General features: G+C 34.5%; 1 protein-coding gene across 1 annotated transcript in view; it reads left to right on the top strand.

Moving 5' to 3' along the window:
- RNF128 (ring finger protein 128) overlaps nucleotides 1-18,744 on the top strand; it is a 70,822-nt gene that overhangs the window by 49,589 nt on the left and 2,489 nt on the right. The window contains exons 3-6 of the mRNA XM_081125334.1: nucleotides 5,116-5,187; nucleotides 9,811-9,893; nucleotides 11,017-11,113; nucleotides 12,053-12,221. Coding sequence (XP_080981460.1) covers nucleotides 5,116-5,187; nucleotides 9,811-9,893; nucleotides 11,017-11,113; nucleotides 12,053-12,221 — 421 coding nt within the window. The remainder of the gene's footprint in view (nucleotides 1-5,115; nucleotides 5,188-9,810; nucleotides 9,894-11,016; nucleotides 11,114-12,052; nucleotides 12,222-18,744) is intronic.

Below are 18,744 nucleotides of genomic sequence, written 5' to 3'. Positions count from 1 at the left end.
CTCCTATGGGTCTTGGGATTTTTACATATTTACTTACTCTAATTTTATATTTTTATCACTAGTTTTAAAGGTTTTGCTTGTCTTTCTTTGAAAAATGCTATAATCTGAGCCATAGCCTATCTGCAGGGATGAAGTCCCCTTTTCCTTATTGCTTTTCCTAACAGTGCATTTCCTCACATTGTTCACAGTGATTGTCTGCATGCAAGTGGTCTGGACTCCTATTTACCCCCATCTCAGGAGTTCTATAGACTTATGGGAAGTTGTTTTATTGCCTTTACCTCCTCTTTCCTTTAGGGATACTTTCACTCAAATATTATGCTTAGGTTTTTTATTGGAAAAAATAGAAATAGATTTGTTTCAGTTCTTATAGATCTAAACAGCCTCATGACTTAGACATTGATTTTGCTCACAGGAATATATGAGGGGGAAAATTCTTTTACTATAGTTCTTGATTTTAAGAATTCTGTTTTATAAATTCTGAGCCAAATGTTTATGAAAATATCCTTTTAAAAAAGTGGTGACTAGTCCTGGCCAGTGTGGGTCCAGTGCACCAAAAGATTGCCAATTCAATTCTGGGTCAGGACAATTGAATTCCCTATTCATGCAGGAAGCAGCAGATCAATGTTTCGCTCTGTGCAGGAAGCAGCCTATCAGTGTTTCACTCTCACATCGATGTTTCTTTCTCTCCCTCCCTCTCCCTTCCTCTCTCTCTAAAAATCAATTAAAAATATATATTTTTAGAAAGTGGTGACTTAAGTGCAGGAATATCTAGTTTGCTTATGACCACCCTCCTTTCTTGCTTTTGCAGGCCCTGTCCCCCTATCAAATAATTAGGTTTGATTACATGCCTAGTGTTTTCATGTAGGTTTCAGTTAAGCTAAAAGCTGAATGCTTTGGGACCAAAACCAGACTGAAAAATCACCAGACTGAAACACTGTTTTTACTTAATTGGATATAAATACACAAATGAACCAGGCCAAATATCATTTTCAGCCCAAATAAAGTCCCAATCAGAACAAAAAAAACACACCTATATACCTGAGATTCTTCAGTGATTAGAGCAATCACAGCTTTTGAATAGCTAAAATAATGACATTAAACTTCCATTAAAAAAAAATTGGCCAACAGCCAAGCTTCTTTGACTCAGTCTTCAAGTCGACTGCCAAATGTTCTTAGACCAGGTATCTCTTAGGGTGGGGGAGGAGGAGGAGGGAGTCTGTTGTTACAATATACTTGTTTAAAAGAGTTCTCTAAATCTCAGTAAGTAGCCAATTTAGGAAGGATTTGAAGATTGAATAATAGCTGACTTTGAGATTTCTTTTTTCTTATTTTATTTATTTTCTTCATAAGGAATGTGAAGCCTTTTAAAGGTACAATGGAGGCAGTGTACTGTAGGGGAGAGATCATGGGCTTTAAAGCCATTTAGAACTTGGGCTTGAATTGAATCACAGCTCTGCAGCTAACCAGCTGCCTGGACTTTAGTCAAGCTTCTGTACCTTTTCTTGTTTATAAAATTTGGATATTAAAATACCTATTCCATAAGATTGTTAATGATTAAGCAAGATGACACTAAGCTTAGTGTTGAACTGACACATGGTAGGAGCCCAATGCATGTTCTCTAAACCTTTTCCTAAATTTAATGGAGTAGAGGCTTTTAATGAATAAAACTGTGATTTGGATGAGAAAGTCATGAAAATCTGTTTTAATTTTCTAAATTTAGAAGCTAATCTTTGAGCACTGACTAGACACTATGGGAATTTTTTTTGTTGTTGATTAAGGCCCAGTCCTAACAATCTAGTGGGAGAGAAGGACATGAATAATAAAATTACAGAATATGATAAGAGGTACAAACAATGTCCTATTGGAATTTATAGGGTAGGAGAGAATTCTGACAGGGTGGAGAGGCATTGAAAAAGTGCTCAGTGTAAGTTGTGTAACCAAGTAGATATAGTCTTTTTTAAGGAATAATATATAAATTACAGTTTGGGGCATATTATCTTTTTTTATTGATTTCAGAGAGAGGGAGAGAGAGAAAAAGAAACATCAATGATGAAAAAGAATAATCTGTCCGCTGCCTCCTGCATGCCCCCGACCAGGGATCAAGCCAGCAACCCAGGCGTGTGCCCTGACCAGAAATCAAACCATGACACTCAACCACTGAGCCACACCGGCTGTGCTGGGCATATTGTCTTTAAATGTTGAGGCATATTTGAGCATCCAGAAATTTGACTTAAATAATATTATCCAAGCATATGTATGTAATGTAAACTACTTGGTCATAATGTTCTCATATTTCAGTTTTTATAGGAATGAATGCATCTTGGAATCTCTTGCTATCAGTGTCACAGTGAAATATTTTGAGTACTAATCACAGTTTTGCAAGTGAATTTCATTCAAGCTCCAAAAATAGTTTGTGCTTGTTACGAAAATCACTTGGCTCAGATCCATATTTTAAAAAAATGACTTTTGTTTTCTTTATAAAAAGTTCAGGAGGAGTTACTGGAAATATTCATATTTCCTTTTAAAGGATTTTTTTAAAAGTCCAGGGCTGTTTTGTTAAATATTGGTTTCTACTGTGTTGCAAATCTTTTATAAATTCTTCATAATCAAGTCCCATGCTTAGAACCTCCTGGCGTCTTGGGTTTTGCCTTGTATTTTTGTATCCCTGACTTTATTTTAGCATTAGTCTTAATGTATGTTCGCATTGGCATAGACTTGGACTTTACATTTAAAACTTGCCTTCAATTCCACCCCTCAAATTAATTTGCATTATTCTTGGATAAAAAGTTATATATTTAGCATTCATTCTTAATAAACTGGTAAGCACTAGCACTGGAGATTCAGGCATTTATACTGTGTTGAATTGAATATTTTGGAATAAGAAATAAGACTGTATAGACTTAATAAGTAAATACACTAGAGATTATCACTTCCTTGTGAGTACAGTTATCTAATTATGTCCTAGAGCTTGTTGCTTAAGCCTAAATCAGAAGTGCTCTGACAACAAAGTCTAAAATGATTGTCAGAGACTTATCAACTACGTGTTTTTCTTTTCCCATTTTCTGTTCTTGGCTCTTCTATTGATCATTTGCATTTTTCTGATCTTGGTGTCTAAATAGCTCATAATCTATATGAAAAGAAATTACGCAGTTATGTTTGGAAGTCTAGGCCAGGGCAAGGGTCCTGTTGGCATACTGCTTGTTCACTTTAAGGACTAACAACAATTTGAAAGACCATAGAATCCAGGAATTGGGAAAATCTTCAAAAAGTCACTGAGTCATGGATGGGTGTATTATAATGGGATCTTGGAATATGAAGAGTTCCAGTAATAGCTTTATCATTTAGAGGCAGCATGCCCTTTTGGAAGAGGTTTTGTTTTGTTTTGTTTTTACTTTTCTAAGCATCTATTTGCTCATCTTTAAAATGATATTATCTCCTTTAGGAGGTTGTTGTGAGGATTAAATGAGATAACAGATATAAAAATATTTCTAAATTTATAAAATAATTATATAAATATAAGGAAGTAGTACCAGCTTCCTGCTCCAAGCCACGGTAAAAAAAAAAGATAGCTACCTTGATGTTGGGAAGGAACAGTCTCTGGGACTGACACAGTCAACTCAGAGATTTTGAGTAAGGCGTTTTTCTACTTGGGCATCAGTTTTCTTATCTATCAGATTAGAAGTGAGGCTAAGTGAACTCTAAGAGTTCTTCCAGTTCTAAAGATCCTAAATGTACTTCCTTTCATTGTCACTGTATTATTTACTTATGATGCAGGTAAAAAAATAGAAGGGAAAATATTTGTGCTCAAAGTGCAATCATAGAATTCTCCTTGTGAGTTAACTTACAATTAAGTCCCAAAGTGAGAATGAAGGGCCTTGATTAGTACCTCTTTACTCCTGAGGACTAGGCCTTCCTATTAACTATTTCTATTAAGTTATATTTGCTGGTCAGGTAACAATCTGAGAAGTGTCTGCTGTTCCTGTGACAGCAAAGAAATAGTTACACTAGTAATCTTCTTGGCATTAAGCCAAATACCTTTCACAAAATGATATATAGGAGGTAGGTTTGAGCATTGAGTTTCTTCACATACCTACATTCATGGATTATTTCCTCCCAAAATACATTTGCTGCAGATATATATAAACATGTTACAAGAATCTGTTATGCTTATTTTTAACAGTAGTTTATATTTTCATTTAGTAAACATTTTATTGAGTGTCTACTGTATGCCAGATATTATGCTAGATACTTAAATTATCTCTAATTTTCTATAACATAAATGCCAGACGTAGGTCTCCCTGCTGGGGATGGAGATACATATATGGGAATGAGAAAACTGTTTATATTCTCACAATGACCTCTGGTTCTAGGTGGCTACATTTTGCTAAGTTTCTATTAAGTTTGTTCATTTTGCAGTTCAAAATAGGAATATTGCTTATTATCTTACCATGCTGCACATGCTATCTCTCTACTCCACACAGCATCCATTCAGGTGTGACAACTGGCCTCTTCTTCAATTTACACATATATTCACTTGAGGCATTTGTATACGAGGCAGATTTTAATGAAAGGGACAGAAGATCTTTTTGCAGCGTCACAAATAACTTCAGATTAACACCAAATAAATCATACCACCTGGGATATTTTTTCTTTGGACAGTTCACCTCACATAGAGGGAGACTTTCTCATTGATTACTCTCTTATCTTTCCCCAAACTCTCAGATTTCCTCCTATATCCCAGCTTTACTTCTGATTCAATTATGTGTAACATTTTAGTCCTTATTCCCTGAGTGAGCCTGGGGCTTGTCTTTGCATGCCTAGACTCATGTAGGTATATGCTCAGGGAAAAAACAGGCCTACCACTCTCAGAAGCCACCCTCCTTACAAGACAGTCGTGATTATAAATAGTCTTTTTTTTCCTAATCCATAATAAGTGAAAAGTTTCAGTAATTTAAAAAATCCTGCCTGCTATCAGATAAGTAGGACAATTATTATGGTTAATTAAGTTTTATCTTTTAAAATACATTTAACTGAATAAATATTTGTTAATCCTCTCTAACTTTATCATTGTATTTTTAAAATAGTTTTTGTAATACCTATTCTTTTTTATTACAGAGACAATTAAAGGCAGATGCTAAAAAAGCTATTGGAAGGCTTCAACTCCGTACACTGAAACAAGGAGACAAGGTACATTTATGACTTGAAAATGCTTTTTGTTTTAAAGCAATGCTTAGCAAACCATTGCTAAAGCTAAACATTCTTCCAAAGTAGTCTTCTCATTGGAATTTGTAAATCTTACTGACTTTTAAAAATTTATTCAATGTTGTAGATCGGCTGAATAATGTTCCCCAAAGTTATCTAGGTTCTAATCCCTAGAACCTGTGAATGTTACTTTATATGGCCAAAAGGACTTTGCAGGTCTGATTAAATTAAGGAAGGATCTTAAAATGGGGAGATTATTCTGGATTATCCAGGTGGATTCTAAATATAATCACAGTATCATTGTTAGAGGGAGAAAGGGGGAGATTTGACTACAGTACAGTATGAATTTTGACAATGGAAATGAGGTTGGAGTGACACAAGAAAGCAGCCATGAGCCAAGGAATGTAGACAGCCTCTAGAATCTGGAAAAGGTAAGGAAAGGTATATTACCCTGAAGCCTTCAGAAGTAGCACAGTCCTGCCAACACCTTGATTTTTTTAATTATGATTTCCAAGATAATGAGAGAATAAATTTGTATTATTTTAAACCTTTAAGTAATAGTAATTTGTTATAGCAACAACAGTAAAATAATACAGTGTTTCAATATAACTTTCCTTGAAAAGGTAGGTTCAGATTTAGGACAGTTGAAAACTACCATCAATGTATAAAATGAGTTTCAAAAATATCTATAGAACTTATTGATGTAAAAATTACCAACTCAATAAAATAAAAATAAAAATAAAAATGAATAAATTTTCTAGTAGCCACATTAAAAAAGTTTTTAAAAAGCAAATTATTTAATGTCTAATATAACATATCTAAAATATAATCATTTCAACATGTAATCAATACATAATTATTAATGCAATACTTTACATTTATATTTTACTAAGTCTTCAACATCTAGTGTATATTTTATACTTATGGCACATTTCAGTTCAAATTAGCCACATTCCCAGGGGTCAACAGTCACATATGGCTAGTGGCTACCATATTGGGCAGCACAAGTTTGAAAAATGAGCATGTTGGACTAATCATCTATAAGGTTTTCTCTATGCTATGTCATGTTATGTTACTTCTGCTGCTCTTCATTTTAAATCAGCTACAGTATGAAAGTGTATATGTGGCCTGTTGGTTGGTGAGATCAGGATGATAGAGTGATAGCAACTACAGCCACAAGTTTAAGCTTAACAGTAAGTAAGATCTGTGCTGATGTGTGGACGTGGCCTTTAATGTTATACCAATTTTTCATAAGTAGTGTAGGGTGTGTGGACAGAGTGGGAAGTTGCATAAATTTCATGGCATAGCTCAGCATGTTGTAGTAAGTGAAGTGATAAACAGAAAAAAATACCATTTATAATAGCACCAAAACCATTAAATACTAAGGTATAACTCTTACAAAATATGTACAAGATCTATATTCTGATAACTGCAAAACACAAAAGAAAAAAAGAAATCAAGGAAGACCTAAATAAATGTGCATGGGTCAGAAGACTCATTGTTATCAAAATGTCAATCCCCTCCCCAAAACTAATCTATGGATTCAATGCAGTTTTAATCAAAATCCTAGTTGGATCTTTTGTAGAAGTTGACAAGTTGATTCTAGGCTTATAAGGAAAAGCAAAAGAACTACAATAACCAAAACAATTTTTATAAAGAACAAATTTGGATGACTCACATTACCAGATTTGAAGAATTACTTTAACACTACAGTAAAGATTTTGTGGTATTGGAGAAAGGAGAGATCTTTTTTTAAAAAAAATAAATTATCTTTATTGTTGAAAGTATTACAAGAACTGCCCTGGCCAGTGTGGCTCAGTGGTTGGAGAGTCACGCTCCTCCCCGCACCCCCAGAAGGATCTCAGATTTGATTCCCAGTAAAGGGTACATACCTGGGTTGCAAGTTCAATCCCTTGGCCCCAGTCAGAGGCATGTGTGGAGGCAACCAATTGATGTGTCTCTCTCACTTAAATGTTTCTCTTCCTCCTTCTTTCTCTCCCCCTCCCTCTCCCTCTCCCTCTCCCTTCCTCCCTCCCTCCCTCCCTCTCTCCCTCTCTGTCTAAAATAACAATGGAAAAAATATCCTTTGGTGAGGATTAAAAAAAGAAAGTATTACAGATGTCCCCCTTTTCCCCCCCAATGATCCCCTCCACCCTGCTCCTGCCCCCTCTCCAGGCTTTCCCCAAGCTATTGTCTGTCCATAAATTATGCATATATGCATATAAATTCTTTGGTTAATCTCTTCATGGCCCCCCCTTCCCTCTGAAATATGTCAGTCTGTGGTATGCTTCAGTGTCTCTGGATCTATTTTGTTCATCAGTTTATTTTGTTCATTAGATTCCATATACAAGTGAGATCATGTGAGATCTTTATTTATTTATTTATCTTTATTGTTGAAAGTATTACAGATGTCCACTTTTTCCCCCCCATTGATATCCTCCACCCAGCATCTGCCCCCACATACCCCCCAGGCCTTCTCTGCACTATTGTCTGTGTCCATGGGTTATGCATATATGCATATAAGTTCTTTGATCAGTCTCTTCCCCCTCCCCCACCCCTTGCCTTCCATCTGAGATTCGTCAGTCTGTCCCATGCTCCTATGTCTCTGGATCTGTTTTGTTCATCAGTTTATTTTGTTCATTATATTTCACATATGAGTGAGATCATGTGATATTTGTCTTTATCTGACTGGCTTATTCCACTTAGCATAATACTCTCCAGTTCCATCCATGCTGTCCCAAAGGGTAAGAGATCCTTCTTTTTTATAGCTGCCTAGTATTCCATGGTGTAAATGTGCCACAGCTTATTTTTCCACTCATCTACTGATGGGCATTTGGGCTGTTTCCAGATCTTAGCTATTGTAAATTGAGCTGCTATGAACATAGGGATGCAGAAATTTTTTCTGATTGGTATTTTGGGTTTCTTAGGATATATTCCTAGAAGTGGGATCATTATTTAAATCAATGAAATATAAAAGTCCAGAAATAGACCAACACATATATGGCTAATTGATTTTAACAAAGGTACAAAGGCAATTCAATGAAGAAAAAATAGCCAATTGTTGGCTCTCCATATGCAATGATTGAATATCCATATGCAAAAAAAAATGAACCTCAATTCATACTTTATACCCTTTGTGAAAATTAACTCAAAGTAGATCACAGGCCTAAATATAAAACCTAGAACTAGGAAAATGTTAGAGGGAAACTTCAGAGAAAAATATCTTCATGACTTGGGTTAGGCAAAGATTACTTAGATGTGATACCAAAAACATGTCCATTAAAGAAAAAAAATAGAAATTTAACTCTGTCAAAATTAAGAATTTTTGCTCTTTGAAAGACACCGTTAAGAGAATGAAAAGACAAGCAATACACTGGAAGAAAATATTTGCAAGTCCCATATCTGATGAAGTGCTGTATTCAGAATCTATAAAGAACTCATAAGACTTAACAGTAAAAAACAAGCAACCTAGTGAAAAATGGGCAAAACAGACATTTTACCACAGAATATATAGTATGGCAAAAAAGCACGTAAAAAGATGCTCAACATCTTTAGTCATTAGGGAAATGCAAATAAAAACCACAGCACATTCATTAGAATGCCTAAAAGCAATACAACTTGACAATACCAAGAGCTGGCCAAGATGTGGAAAAACTGGAACGCTCATGCATTTACTGGTGAGAATGCAATGTACAGCCAGTTTGGAAAACAGTTGGACAGTTCTTTATGAAGTCAAATATATACTTTGCAAATAACCCAGCAATTTCACTACTATGTACCCTAGAGGAGAAAAAAAATGTGTTCACATAAAAACTTATACACAGTTCTTTAGCTTTATTAATAATTACCAAAAATGGGAAAGAGCCCAAATATCCTTCAGTTGGTGAATGGATAAACAACTGTGGTACATCTATATCCTGGAATACTATTTAGCAATATAAAGGGAGGGGCCCCTACCAATACACACAACAATATGGAGGAATCTCAAATGCATTATGTTAAGTGAAAGAAGCCAGGCTTAAATGTAGGAGTCCTTTTATATGAACTTCTGGAAAAGCCAAAAGTAAAGGAACTAAAAACAGATCAGTGGCTGCTAGAGGGTGGGATAAAAGGAAACTACAAAGGGGTACAGAGGAATTTGTTGAGGTAATAGAACTAGCTTATGTTTTGATTGTGGTGGCATGATCAAGTGTTAGTCCCCTTTTAGATGACTTTATTCTTTTACATTTTTAAGTCTAAATAATTTTATTTTAAATTTCAATTATGTAATGCAGTGTTATCAACTGTAGTAACCATGTTTTACATTAGATCCTCAGACCTTATAGCTGAAAGTTTTTATCCTTTTACCAACTTCTCCCTATTTCTTACACACTCAGCCCCTGGCAACCACTTTTCTATTCCCTGTTTATATCAGTTTGACTTTTTTTCAGATTCTAATTAAGTCTAAATCATTTTAAATTGCTTAATAAAACATAGTCACTTAGTGATATGATATTCCTCCTTCTATACGAATTTATGCAGTTTAAATGCATGTATGTTCTGAATTTGCTCTGTAGTTTAATGTATTGTTTCTTATCCATTAGAGTAACAATAACTATTTGCTCATAGGAAATTGGTCCTGATGGAGATAGTTGTGCTGTGTGTATTGAACTGTATAAACCAAATGACTTAGTACGCATCTTAACCTGCAAGTAAGTTTGATTTTCATTTATATCATCAGTAAGAATAGCTGATCTACAAAAATTACTGTAATGGGGGAAACTACTTTGAATGTCTCCAAATTGATGTAAATAAAGTATTTATTTTGTTATTTTCATTTAAATGTAGGAGAATGCTTTATTTTTAATATCAAAATTGGTATAAGGCTAATTATATAGTTTCCAGAATTTGGTGAAACTTGGAAACTAGTTCCATATAAAACTGAGAACCTAGTCAGCACCACAATTATATCTATATACTGGATTATGTAAATTCATTCTAACAATCCTATTAAGGAAAAAACATAAAATCAACTTATTATCACCTGTTTGGAAGAATTCATTCTTGGGGTTTTTATTATCCCTCTCCTGAAAGTTGTTCTTAACACTCTTTCTTTTAGCTAGTAAAAAGTGGTGCTCTAGGAATGTATCACATTGACTAAAGAATCAGTACTATGTTGTACTCAATACTATATTGTACTGTATTATTGGGAATGACCAGCTGTACCATTTTACAGTTAGGGAATGACAAGATAATTAAGATCTGAAATACTGAACAAAGTCTTAGGACAGCAGCGTCTTAGCCATTTTTCAAGTAATGAGTACTAAAACTATTATGTCTTTTGATGTTAGAGTAATAAGGCTTTTATATTACAAAATACTATATTATGAAATTTCCAAATTTTGCTTCTGTGGCTCCTTCTCAGTATTTTTGCTATAATACAGCTATTTTCAATCCGTGTGCTGCAAGAATTTTTAAAACATGCAATACTTGATTCAGTCAGAGGCACTGACCTCTTTTCCCTTAGACTGTTGAATAAAAAAAAGGCAACAGTCAACACAATAGCCATCTGGTATGAATGAATCAAAATTACTAATTTTTTGTGAGATTGGCAAAAAATATATATTTTTTGGTGTGCCACAGAATTTTAGTAATTAGTTTATGCGTGCCATGAGATGAAAAAGGTTGAAAATTGCTGCTTTAATAGTGTGTTTAAAAGTTAAAAAAGCATCTGTTAAAAGACTAAGTGAAATTACAGGGTAACCTGTCAGTATATTAGGTAAAGTGTTGTTGCTATTTCACAACTGATAAATTATTTGTTTTTTCCTTCATTAGCCATATTTTCCATAAGACATGTGTCGATCCATGGCTGTTAGAACATAGGACTTGTCCCATGTGCAAATGTGATATACTCAAAGCTTTGGGAATTGAGGTAAACATTCCTAAACTATTTATATGAAGGAACTCAAGCAATGTATTGTTTATGTATCTGGGCCTTCAGGAGAATAACATCCTTATTTTTTAGCTATGTAGTGTGCTAGACTTACAATGTATACCAAAAGTTGGACCTATTTATATCATAGTGACAGTACGGTGCCATGTTGGACCACCTCCATTTTCTGTCTCCCCCCCTTTCTTCAAATGTACTTATTTTTTGGTCAGAATTTGAAGCAATGACCTTATAAACTACCAATTGGCTTCTGATACCCCTTTCTCATTTTTAATGTCTTACTATTCCGTAGCAACCAAACTTGTAGTTAAATGAGCATGTATAGTTTAAGAAAGTAATAAATTATAACTATATTTGGTAAATGGAAAAAAACCCCACAAACTACCTCTTCCACAGTAAACACAGCAGAAAGTCAAGCTCAACCAAATCTTCCTGATTTGAAGAGATATATAGATACCCAGTAGGTGATGTGCAGGTGGCAGCCGATCCATGTTTCTCCCTTATCATTGATGTTTCTATCTCTCTATCCTTCTCCCTTCCTCTCTCTCTAAAATCAATAAAAACATATATTTTCAAAAAAGAATACAGTAATTCTCAGTTCCCCCAGGAACAGCATGGGATTTTTTTTATTGCCTACCTTGTACCTGGCATTGTATTATAAAGTACTAGGATCACTCAGATGAATATGTCAGGTGTGATGACAATCTGCTTATAACACCCTTTGCCCACTGATGGACCCAGTTACTCCAACTGCTCTGGCTGGGACCAGCAAGAGATTTTTGTGATTATTAAAAGGAACTATAGGTTTAAAAGGCTAAAAGCATTGCTGTAATAAGTCACCTAAGAATAAACTTTCTATGATATGTCAAAGAAAAGCATGTACTCTGAGAGTCTTTTAATTTGTTCAAATGCTTTCCAAAGGTGGATATTGAAGATGGATCAGTATCTTTACAAGTCCCTGTATCCAATGAAACATCTAATAGTGCCTCTCCTCATGAAGAGGATAATCGCAGTGAGACTGCATCATCTGGATATGCTTCAGTTCAGGGAGCAGATGAACCACCTTTGGAGGAACATGTGCAGTCAGCAAGTAAGCACCATGCTGAGGGTCAAGAGCCCCACAAATGATACATTGTGGTTTCTTAGCATTTGTTCCATTCGTCTGTTAATACATTTCAGATTTTTTTCTATGAACAACAATGAAATGCAGGATGCACCCCTACCCTAGCTTAATATACATATATTCGAATGTACCTGAAACAGATGAAATACATCAGGAGTGGGAATTATTCACATAAGAAAAGGATTAATGGGAAAACTTTCTGATGCATTTAACTGTTGGCTTGTTAATTTACAGAGGCTAAGGGAAAACTTTAAACTTTAGAAGCCATTGTTTATTGCAGACCAATCAGCAATTAAGAAAGGAGTTCTGAAATGATAAAAACAGAATTCAGTTTACAACAGCTTGATTTGTACACAACTTCTCAGGAACCCATCTTTTGCAGATTGAAACTTTGCTTAAGAACAGTATGTGCTGCCACCTGTTGATTATTTACAATGAAATGTACAAACCTTGGAAACTGAAATTGAATACAATAGTGCCCCTTATCTGCAGTTTTGCTTCCATGGTTTCAGTTGCCTACAGTCAACCACAGTCTGAAAATATTAAATGGAAAATTCCAGAAATAAATGATTCATAAGTTTTACACTGTGTGCCGTTCTGAGTAGTGTGATGAACTCTCACACTGTATAAGCTCCCTGCTCCCTGTCACTTAGTAGCCATGATGGTTATCAGGTGTACTGTCCCTGTATGGCAGTGCTTATGTTCAACTAATCCTTATAATAGCCTAATGCTATGTCACAATATCTATGTCATTCACCTCACTTCATCTGATCACATAGGCATTGTATCATCTCACATCATTGCAAAAAGAAGGGTGAGTATAGTACAATAAGATATTTTGAGAGAACACATTCACATAACTTTTATTATAGTGTATTGTTATAATTGTTCTATTTTATTCTTAATTTTTTAATCTTTTACTGTGCCTAATTTGTAAATTAAACTTGATCATATGTACGTATGCATAGGAAAAAACATAGTGTATGTAGAATTCAGTACTATCCCCAGTTTCAGGCATCCACTGGGAAGTCTTGGAATGTATCCCCGGCAAATAAGGGGGGATAACTGTATATTATTTTAAAAATTCATGTGAATCAGTATTGCAGCTTAGTAATATCATAGTAGGAAAGACATTTTAGGGAATTTTGTTACTTTTTCCCTTTGAAAGCCTCTATACAAATTATTTTCCCTGTCTTCAACTTCTAACTTCCTCATGGTTTTTGATGGTTTGAAATTTTTTTTCTTAATCCTCATTTAGAGATAAACTAATTCTGGCATACAGGTAGAAGAAAAACTAAATGTCAAAATGACTTGTGAAATGTCTACTGTCAGCTTCTTATGACATAAACCTTTGCCCTTTGTAGGCTTATTAGTGCCATAGATACCATTTCTGAAGATCTCAGGAGGAATACTATCATACAAATGCAAACTTTTTATTGCATGTAATCTAATCTTCAGATATATCGTAAAGTATGACGTTATCATAAGAATCTTAATAATCTTTGGATTATTCAGCCTTTAACAGGGAATCAAAGTTCCAACATACTTTTTTGTGCTCTGTTCTTGTGGGGGGAGGATGGTAAGCTGAACAGTTTTTGCAGGGAATTTGGGAAACAAGTGAAATGAGATTCCATGTTCCTACTTCTCTATTCTTCATCTTGATGAATGATAGTAACACCCACCCAGGTGCCTCAAACCTGAAACTAGAGAGATCCTTGATTCTTCCCTCTCCCCTTTCCTATTGATTCACCATCCTTCTTCTCGAATCCATTCCCTAATTCCCTTAATTCCACAGTCATAGTTTGAGCCACATCTTCTCTCTGCCCATTTCTTTCACTCTTCCTCCCCCCCAATTGGGGAAGCCCAGTCTAATTCCTGTTCCTCGTTTAAAAATCGTGCCCCTTTGAGAAGCCTCTCTTGACTTGCATGTGTGACACTATTGTCTGCTTCCATAGAAGTTCTATCATTGCATTTATTGCACTGAATTGCATTAAAACTTTAAAAAGTTCCTTTGGATAGGGACAGTATCTTATTATCCACTATTTTATATCTGAAACTAGCACAGTCTGCCACATAACAAATACTCAAATAAGTGTTGAATTAATGACCACCTAGAATAGATTTAATTTTATATGTGATTGTGTATTACTACTTTGGGTATCTTCCCTATTAACCATTGATTATTATGTTGATTGTTTGTTTAAATAACTTTGTAAATATGTAATTGATTAGTTTATGCCTGTGTGTCCTATCATTGTGCTAAATTCTGTTACAGCACTGGTTTTCAATTTTAAGTATGCATCAAGTTACCTGGAGCGTTTGCTAAAAGAGAGAAGCTACCACCAGTTTCTGAGATCTGGGGTGGGGCCAAAGAATTTTTATTTCTAATGAGTTCCCAGATGATACTGATGCTGCTGGTCCAGGGACCATACTTTGAGAACCACTAAATAAGGGTCTTAGCCCTGGCCGGCATTGCTCAGTGGTTAGAGCATCAACCCGTGCAATAAAGGGTCATGGGTTTGATTCCCAGTCAAGGGCACAGACCTGGGTTGCAGGTTGGATCCCTAGCCCTGGTTGGGGCACATGTGGGAGGCAACCAATTGATGTGTCTCTCTCACACTGATGTTTCTCTCTCTGTTTCTCTCCCCCTCCATTCCACTCTCTCTAAAAATATCCTTGAGTGAGGATTAACAATAAATAAATAAATAAATAAATAAATAAATAAATAAATAAATAAATAAAAAGGGTCTTAGTTCTTAAACCAAGCTGTACATTGGAATCGCCCAAAGAAACTTTAAACATTACTGATTCCTGGGATCTACCCGAGAATGGTTAAATCAGAATCCATGAGGGGTGGGGACCAAGAATAGGTTTTTAAATTTTTATTAATTTTAATTTGAAATTATTTCAGGCTGACCAAAAAAGCTTCAGAAATAGTACGAAGAATGCCTATATACCTGTCACCCAACTTTCCAAAAGTTAAAATCTTATATAACCATATACAATGATCAAAACCAGAAAATTAACTGATAAAATATAAACTAAACTATAGATGTTACTCAAATTTCACCAATTGACCCAATAATATTCTTTTTCTGTCCCAGGACCACACATTGCATTTCCTTTTTTATTCTTTCCCCCCCAGCCTTATTGAGATAAACATACTTGATATATAACATTGTGTAAATTTAAGGTGTACAACATGATTTGATACACATATATATTGCAAAATGATTATCACATTAATGTTAGTTAAGAAAACCATCATCTCACATAATTATAAATATTTTTGCATATGGAGAAAACATTTAAGATCTACTCTCTTAGCAACTTTTAAGTATATAATACAGTATTGTTATCTATAGTCACCATGCTGAACATTACATCCCCAGAACTTATTAATCTTATAACTGGAAGTTTGTACACTTTGACTAACATTTCCTCTACTCCCCAGCCCCTGGCAACTATCAATATACTCTGTTTCTATGAGTTTGGCTTTCCCCCCCTTAGATTCCATATATAAGTGATCTCATGTAGTATTTGCCTCTCTCTATCTGACTTATTTCACTTAGAACAATGCCCTCAAGATCTATCCATGTCTTGAAAATGGCAGGATTTCCTTTTTTCTCATGGCTGAATAATACCCTGTATATATAATCACATTTTATTTATCCATTCATCTGTCGATGAACACTTAAGTTGTTTCAATGTCTTGGCAATTGTGAATAATGCTGCAGTGAATATGGAAATATAGATATCTCTTCAAGATAGTGATATAATTTCCTTCTGATACATACCCAGAATTGCTGGATCGTATGGTAGTTATATTTTTAATATTTTGAGGAACTGTGATATTGTTTGTTTCCATAGTGTGCCAATTTACATTGCCACCAACATAGCACTAAGGTTTTCTTTCTTTTTTAAAAAGATTTTTACAATTTTTTTTATTGATTGATTTTTTAGAGAGGAGAGATCCATTTGTTGTTCCACTTATTTATGCATTCATTGGTTGATTCTTATATACCCCCTGACCAGGGATTGAACCCACAACCCTGGCGCATCAGGACAATACTCCAACCAACTGAGCAGGTTTTCTTTTCTCTGTATCCTCACCAACACTTATCTCCTGCCTGTTTTATAATACCTATCCTAACAAGTGTGAGACCATATCTCATTTTGGTTTTCATTTGCATTTCCCTGATGGTTAGTGATATGGAGCATCTTTTCATGTAATTGTTGGCCATTTGTATGTATTCTTTGGAAAAATATCTATTCATTTCCTCTGTCCATGTTTTAATTGGATTATTTGGGGTTTTTTGCTATTGAGTTGTATGAGTTCCTCATATATTTTGGATATTAACACCTTATGTGATATATGGTTTGCAAACATTTTCTCTCATTCTATAAGTTGCCTCTTCATTCTGTTGTTTATTTTGCTGTGCACAATCTTTTTAGTTTGTTATAGTCCCACTTGTTGATTTTTGCTTTTGTTGCTTGTGCTTTGGTGTCATAGCCAAAAAATTGTTGCAAGGCCAATGTCAAGGAGTTTTTTCCCTATGTTTTCTTCTAGGAGTTTTAGGGTTTCAGTTCTTATGTTTTAAGTCCTTAATCCATTTTGAGTTTATTTTGGAGAGTGGTGTAAGGTAGGGGTCCAGTTTCATCGTACTGCATGTGAATATACAATTTACCCAATACCATTTATTGAAAAGACTATCTTTTCCCCATTGAGTATTCTTGGCTCCCTTGTCAAAAATAAGTTGACTGCATATGCATAGGTGTATTTCTGGGCTCTCAATTCTGTTCATTGATGTATGCATCTGTTTTTATGCCAGTACCACACTGTTTTGATTACTATAGCTTTGTAGTATAGTTTGAAATCAGGACATGTGATGCCTCCCACTTTGTTGCTTTTGCTATTCAGCATCTTTTATGGTTCCGTATGAATTTCAGGATTTTCTTTATATTTCTGTGAAAAATGCCATTGGAATTTTGATAGGGATCACACTGGATCTATAGATGGCTTTGAGTAGTACGGACATTTTAATAATATTAATTGTGATGATCCATGAACATGGGATCTTTCCATTTATCTGTATATTCTTCAATATTGGTCACCAATGTTTTATAATTTTCATTGTACAGATTTTTCACCTCTTTGGTTAAATTAATTCATAACTATTTTATTGTTTTTGATGCTATTGTAGATGGGATTTTCTTTATTTCCTAGATATTTCATTGTTAGTGTATAGAAATGCACTAATGGTTTTTGTACGTTGATTTTATCTCCTGAAACTCTACTGAATTCATTAGTTCAAATAGTCTTTTGGTGGAATCTTTAGTATTTTCTTTATATAAGGTCATGTCATCTAGAAACAGACAGTTTTACTTCTTCCTTTTTAAGTTTGAGGGCTTTTTTCATTTTCTAGACTAATTGCTCTGGCTATGATTTCCAATACTATGTTGAATAAGAGTGGTGAAAGTGTGCACACTTGTCTTGTTCCTGATTTTAGAGAAAAAGCTTGCAGTTTTTCATTGTTGATTAAGATACTAGCTGTGGGTTTGTCATATATGGCTTTTATTATATTTGAGTATGTTCCTTCTATACCTAATTTTTTGAGGTCTACATTGCATTTAATTGTAATGTCTTCTTAGTTTTCAGTCTGTGGCTATTCCTAAGTCTTTGTCTTTCATGACCTTGACACTTTTGAAGATTACTTGTCATTTATATTGTAGAATTCCTCTCAATTTGGACTTGTCTCATGTTTCCCAATGATTAAATTCATTGTCCTTTTCTATTTTAGGCAAAAATACCACAGAAATGATGTGCCCTTTTCTTCCTTATATCATATAATGAGTCACACGATGTCTGTGTCTTACTACTGATAGTTTGAACTTTGCTCAGTTGGTTAAGGGTGGTGTCTGCCAAGCTTCTCCTCTTAAAGTTACTATTTTGCCCTTTGTAATTATTATCATATAAAGAAACACTTGGAGACTATGAAAATATCCTGTTTCTCATCATACTTTTACCCACTAATTTTAGCAAATATTGGTGCTTCTTATTTGTAATAGTTATTACCGAAGTGTGTGCTAATGGTGATTTTTTAATTTCTATCCTTCTTCCTACATTAATTAAGCTTCTGTTTTGATGAAGAGCTATCCTTTTCCATTTATTTATTTATTTAATTATTTATAATAACATGGATTTGTAGATATTTCTTTTCTTCTATAATATTATTCTTATGTTCTATTCATTGCTTAGGTTGTCCTAGATTTTATTTGGTCATTGAGAACGCTCTCAAGTTGGTTTGTTTTCTTTCAATATGCCCAATTTTTTTTTTTTTTTTTTTTTTTAGTACTTTCTGGCACCACAACCTTTTTCTGTAAATGACTAGATAGTAAATATTTTAGACTTTGAAGGTCATAAGTCTCTGTTGCATTTCTGTTTGTTTGTCTTATAACCTTTTAAAAGTATGAAACCACTCTTAGGTCT

This window comes from Miniopterus schreibersii, assembly GCF_964146895.1.
Source record: "Miniopterus schreibersii genome assembly, chromosome: X".
Lineage (NCBI taxonomy): Eukaryota > Metazoa > Chordata > Mammalia > Chiroptera > Miniopteridae > Miniopterus > Miniopterus schreibersii.
The sequence above is the reverse complement of the archived record's forward strand: the minus strand, read 5'-3'. Positions and strand labels throughout refer to the sequence as shown.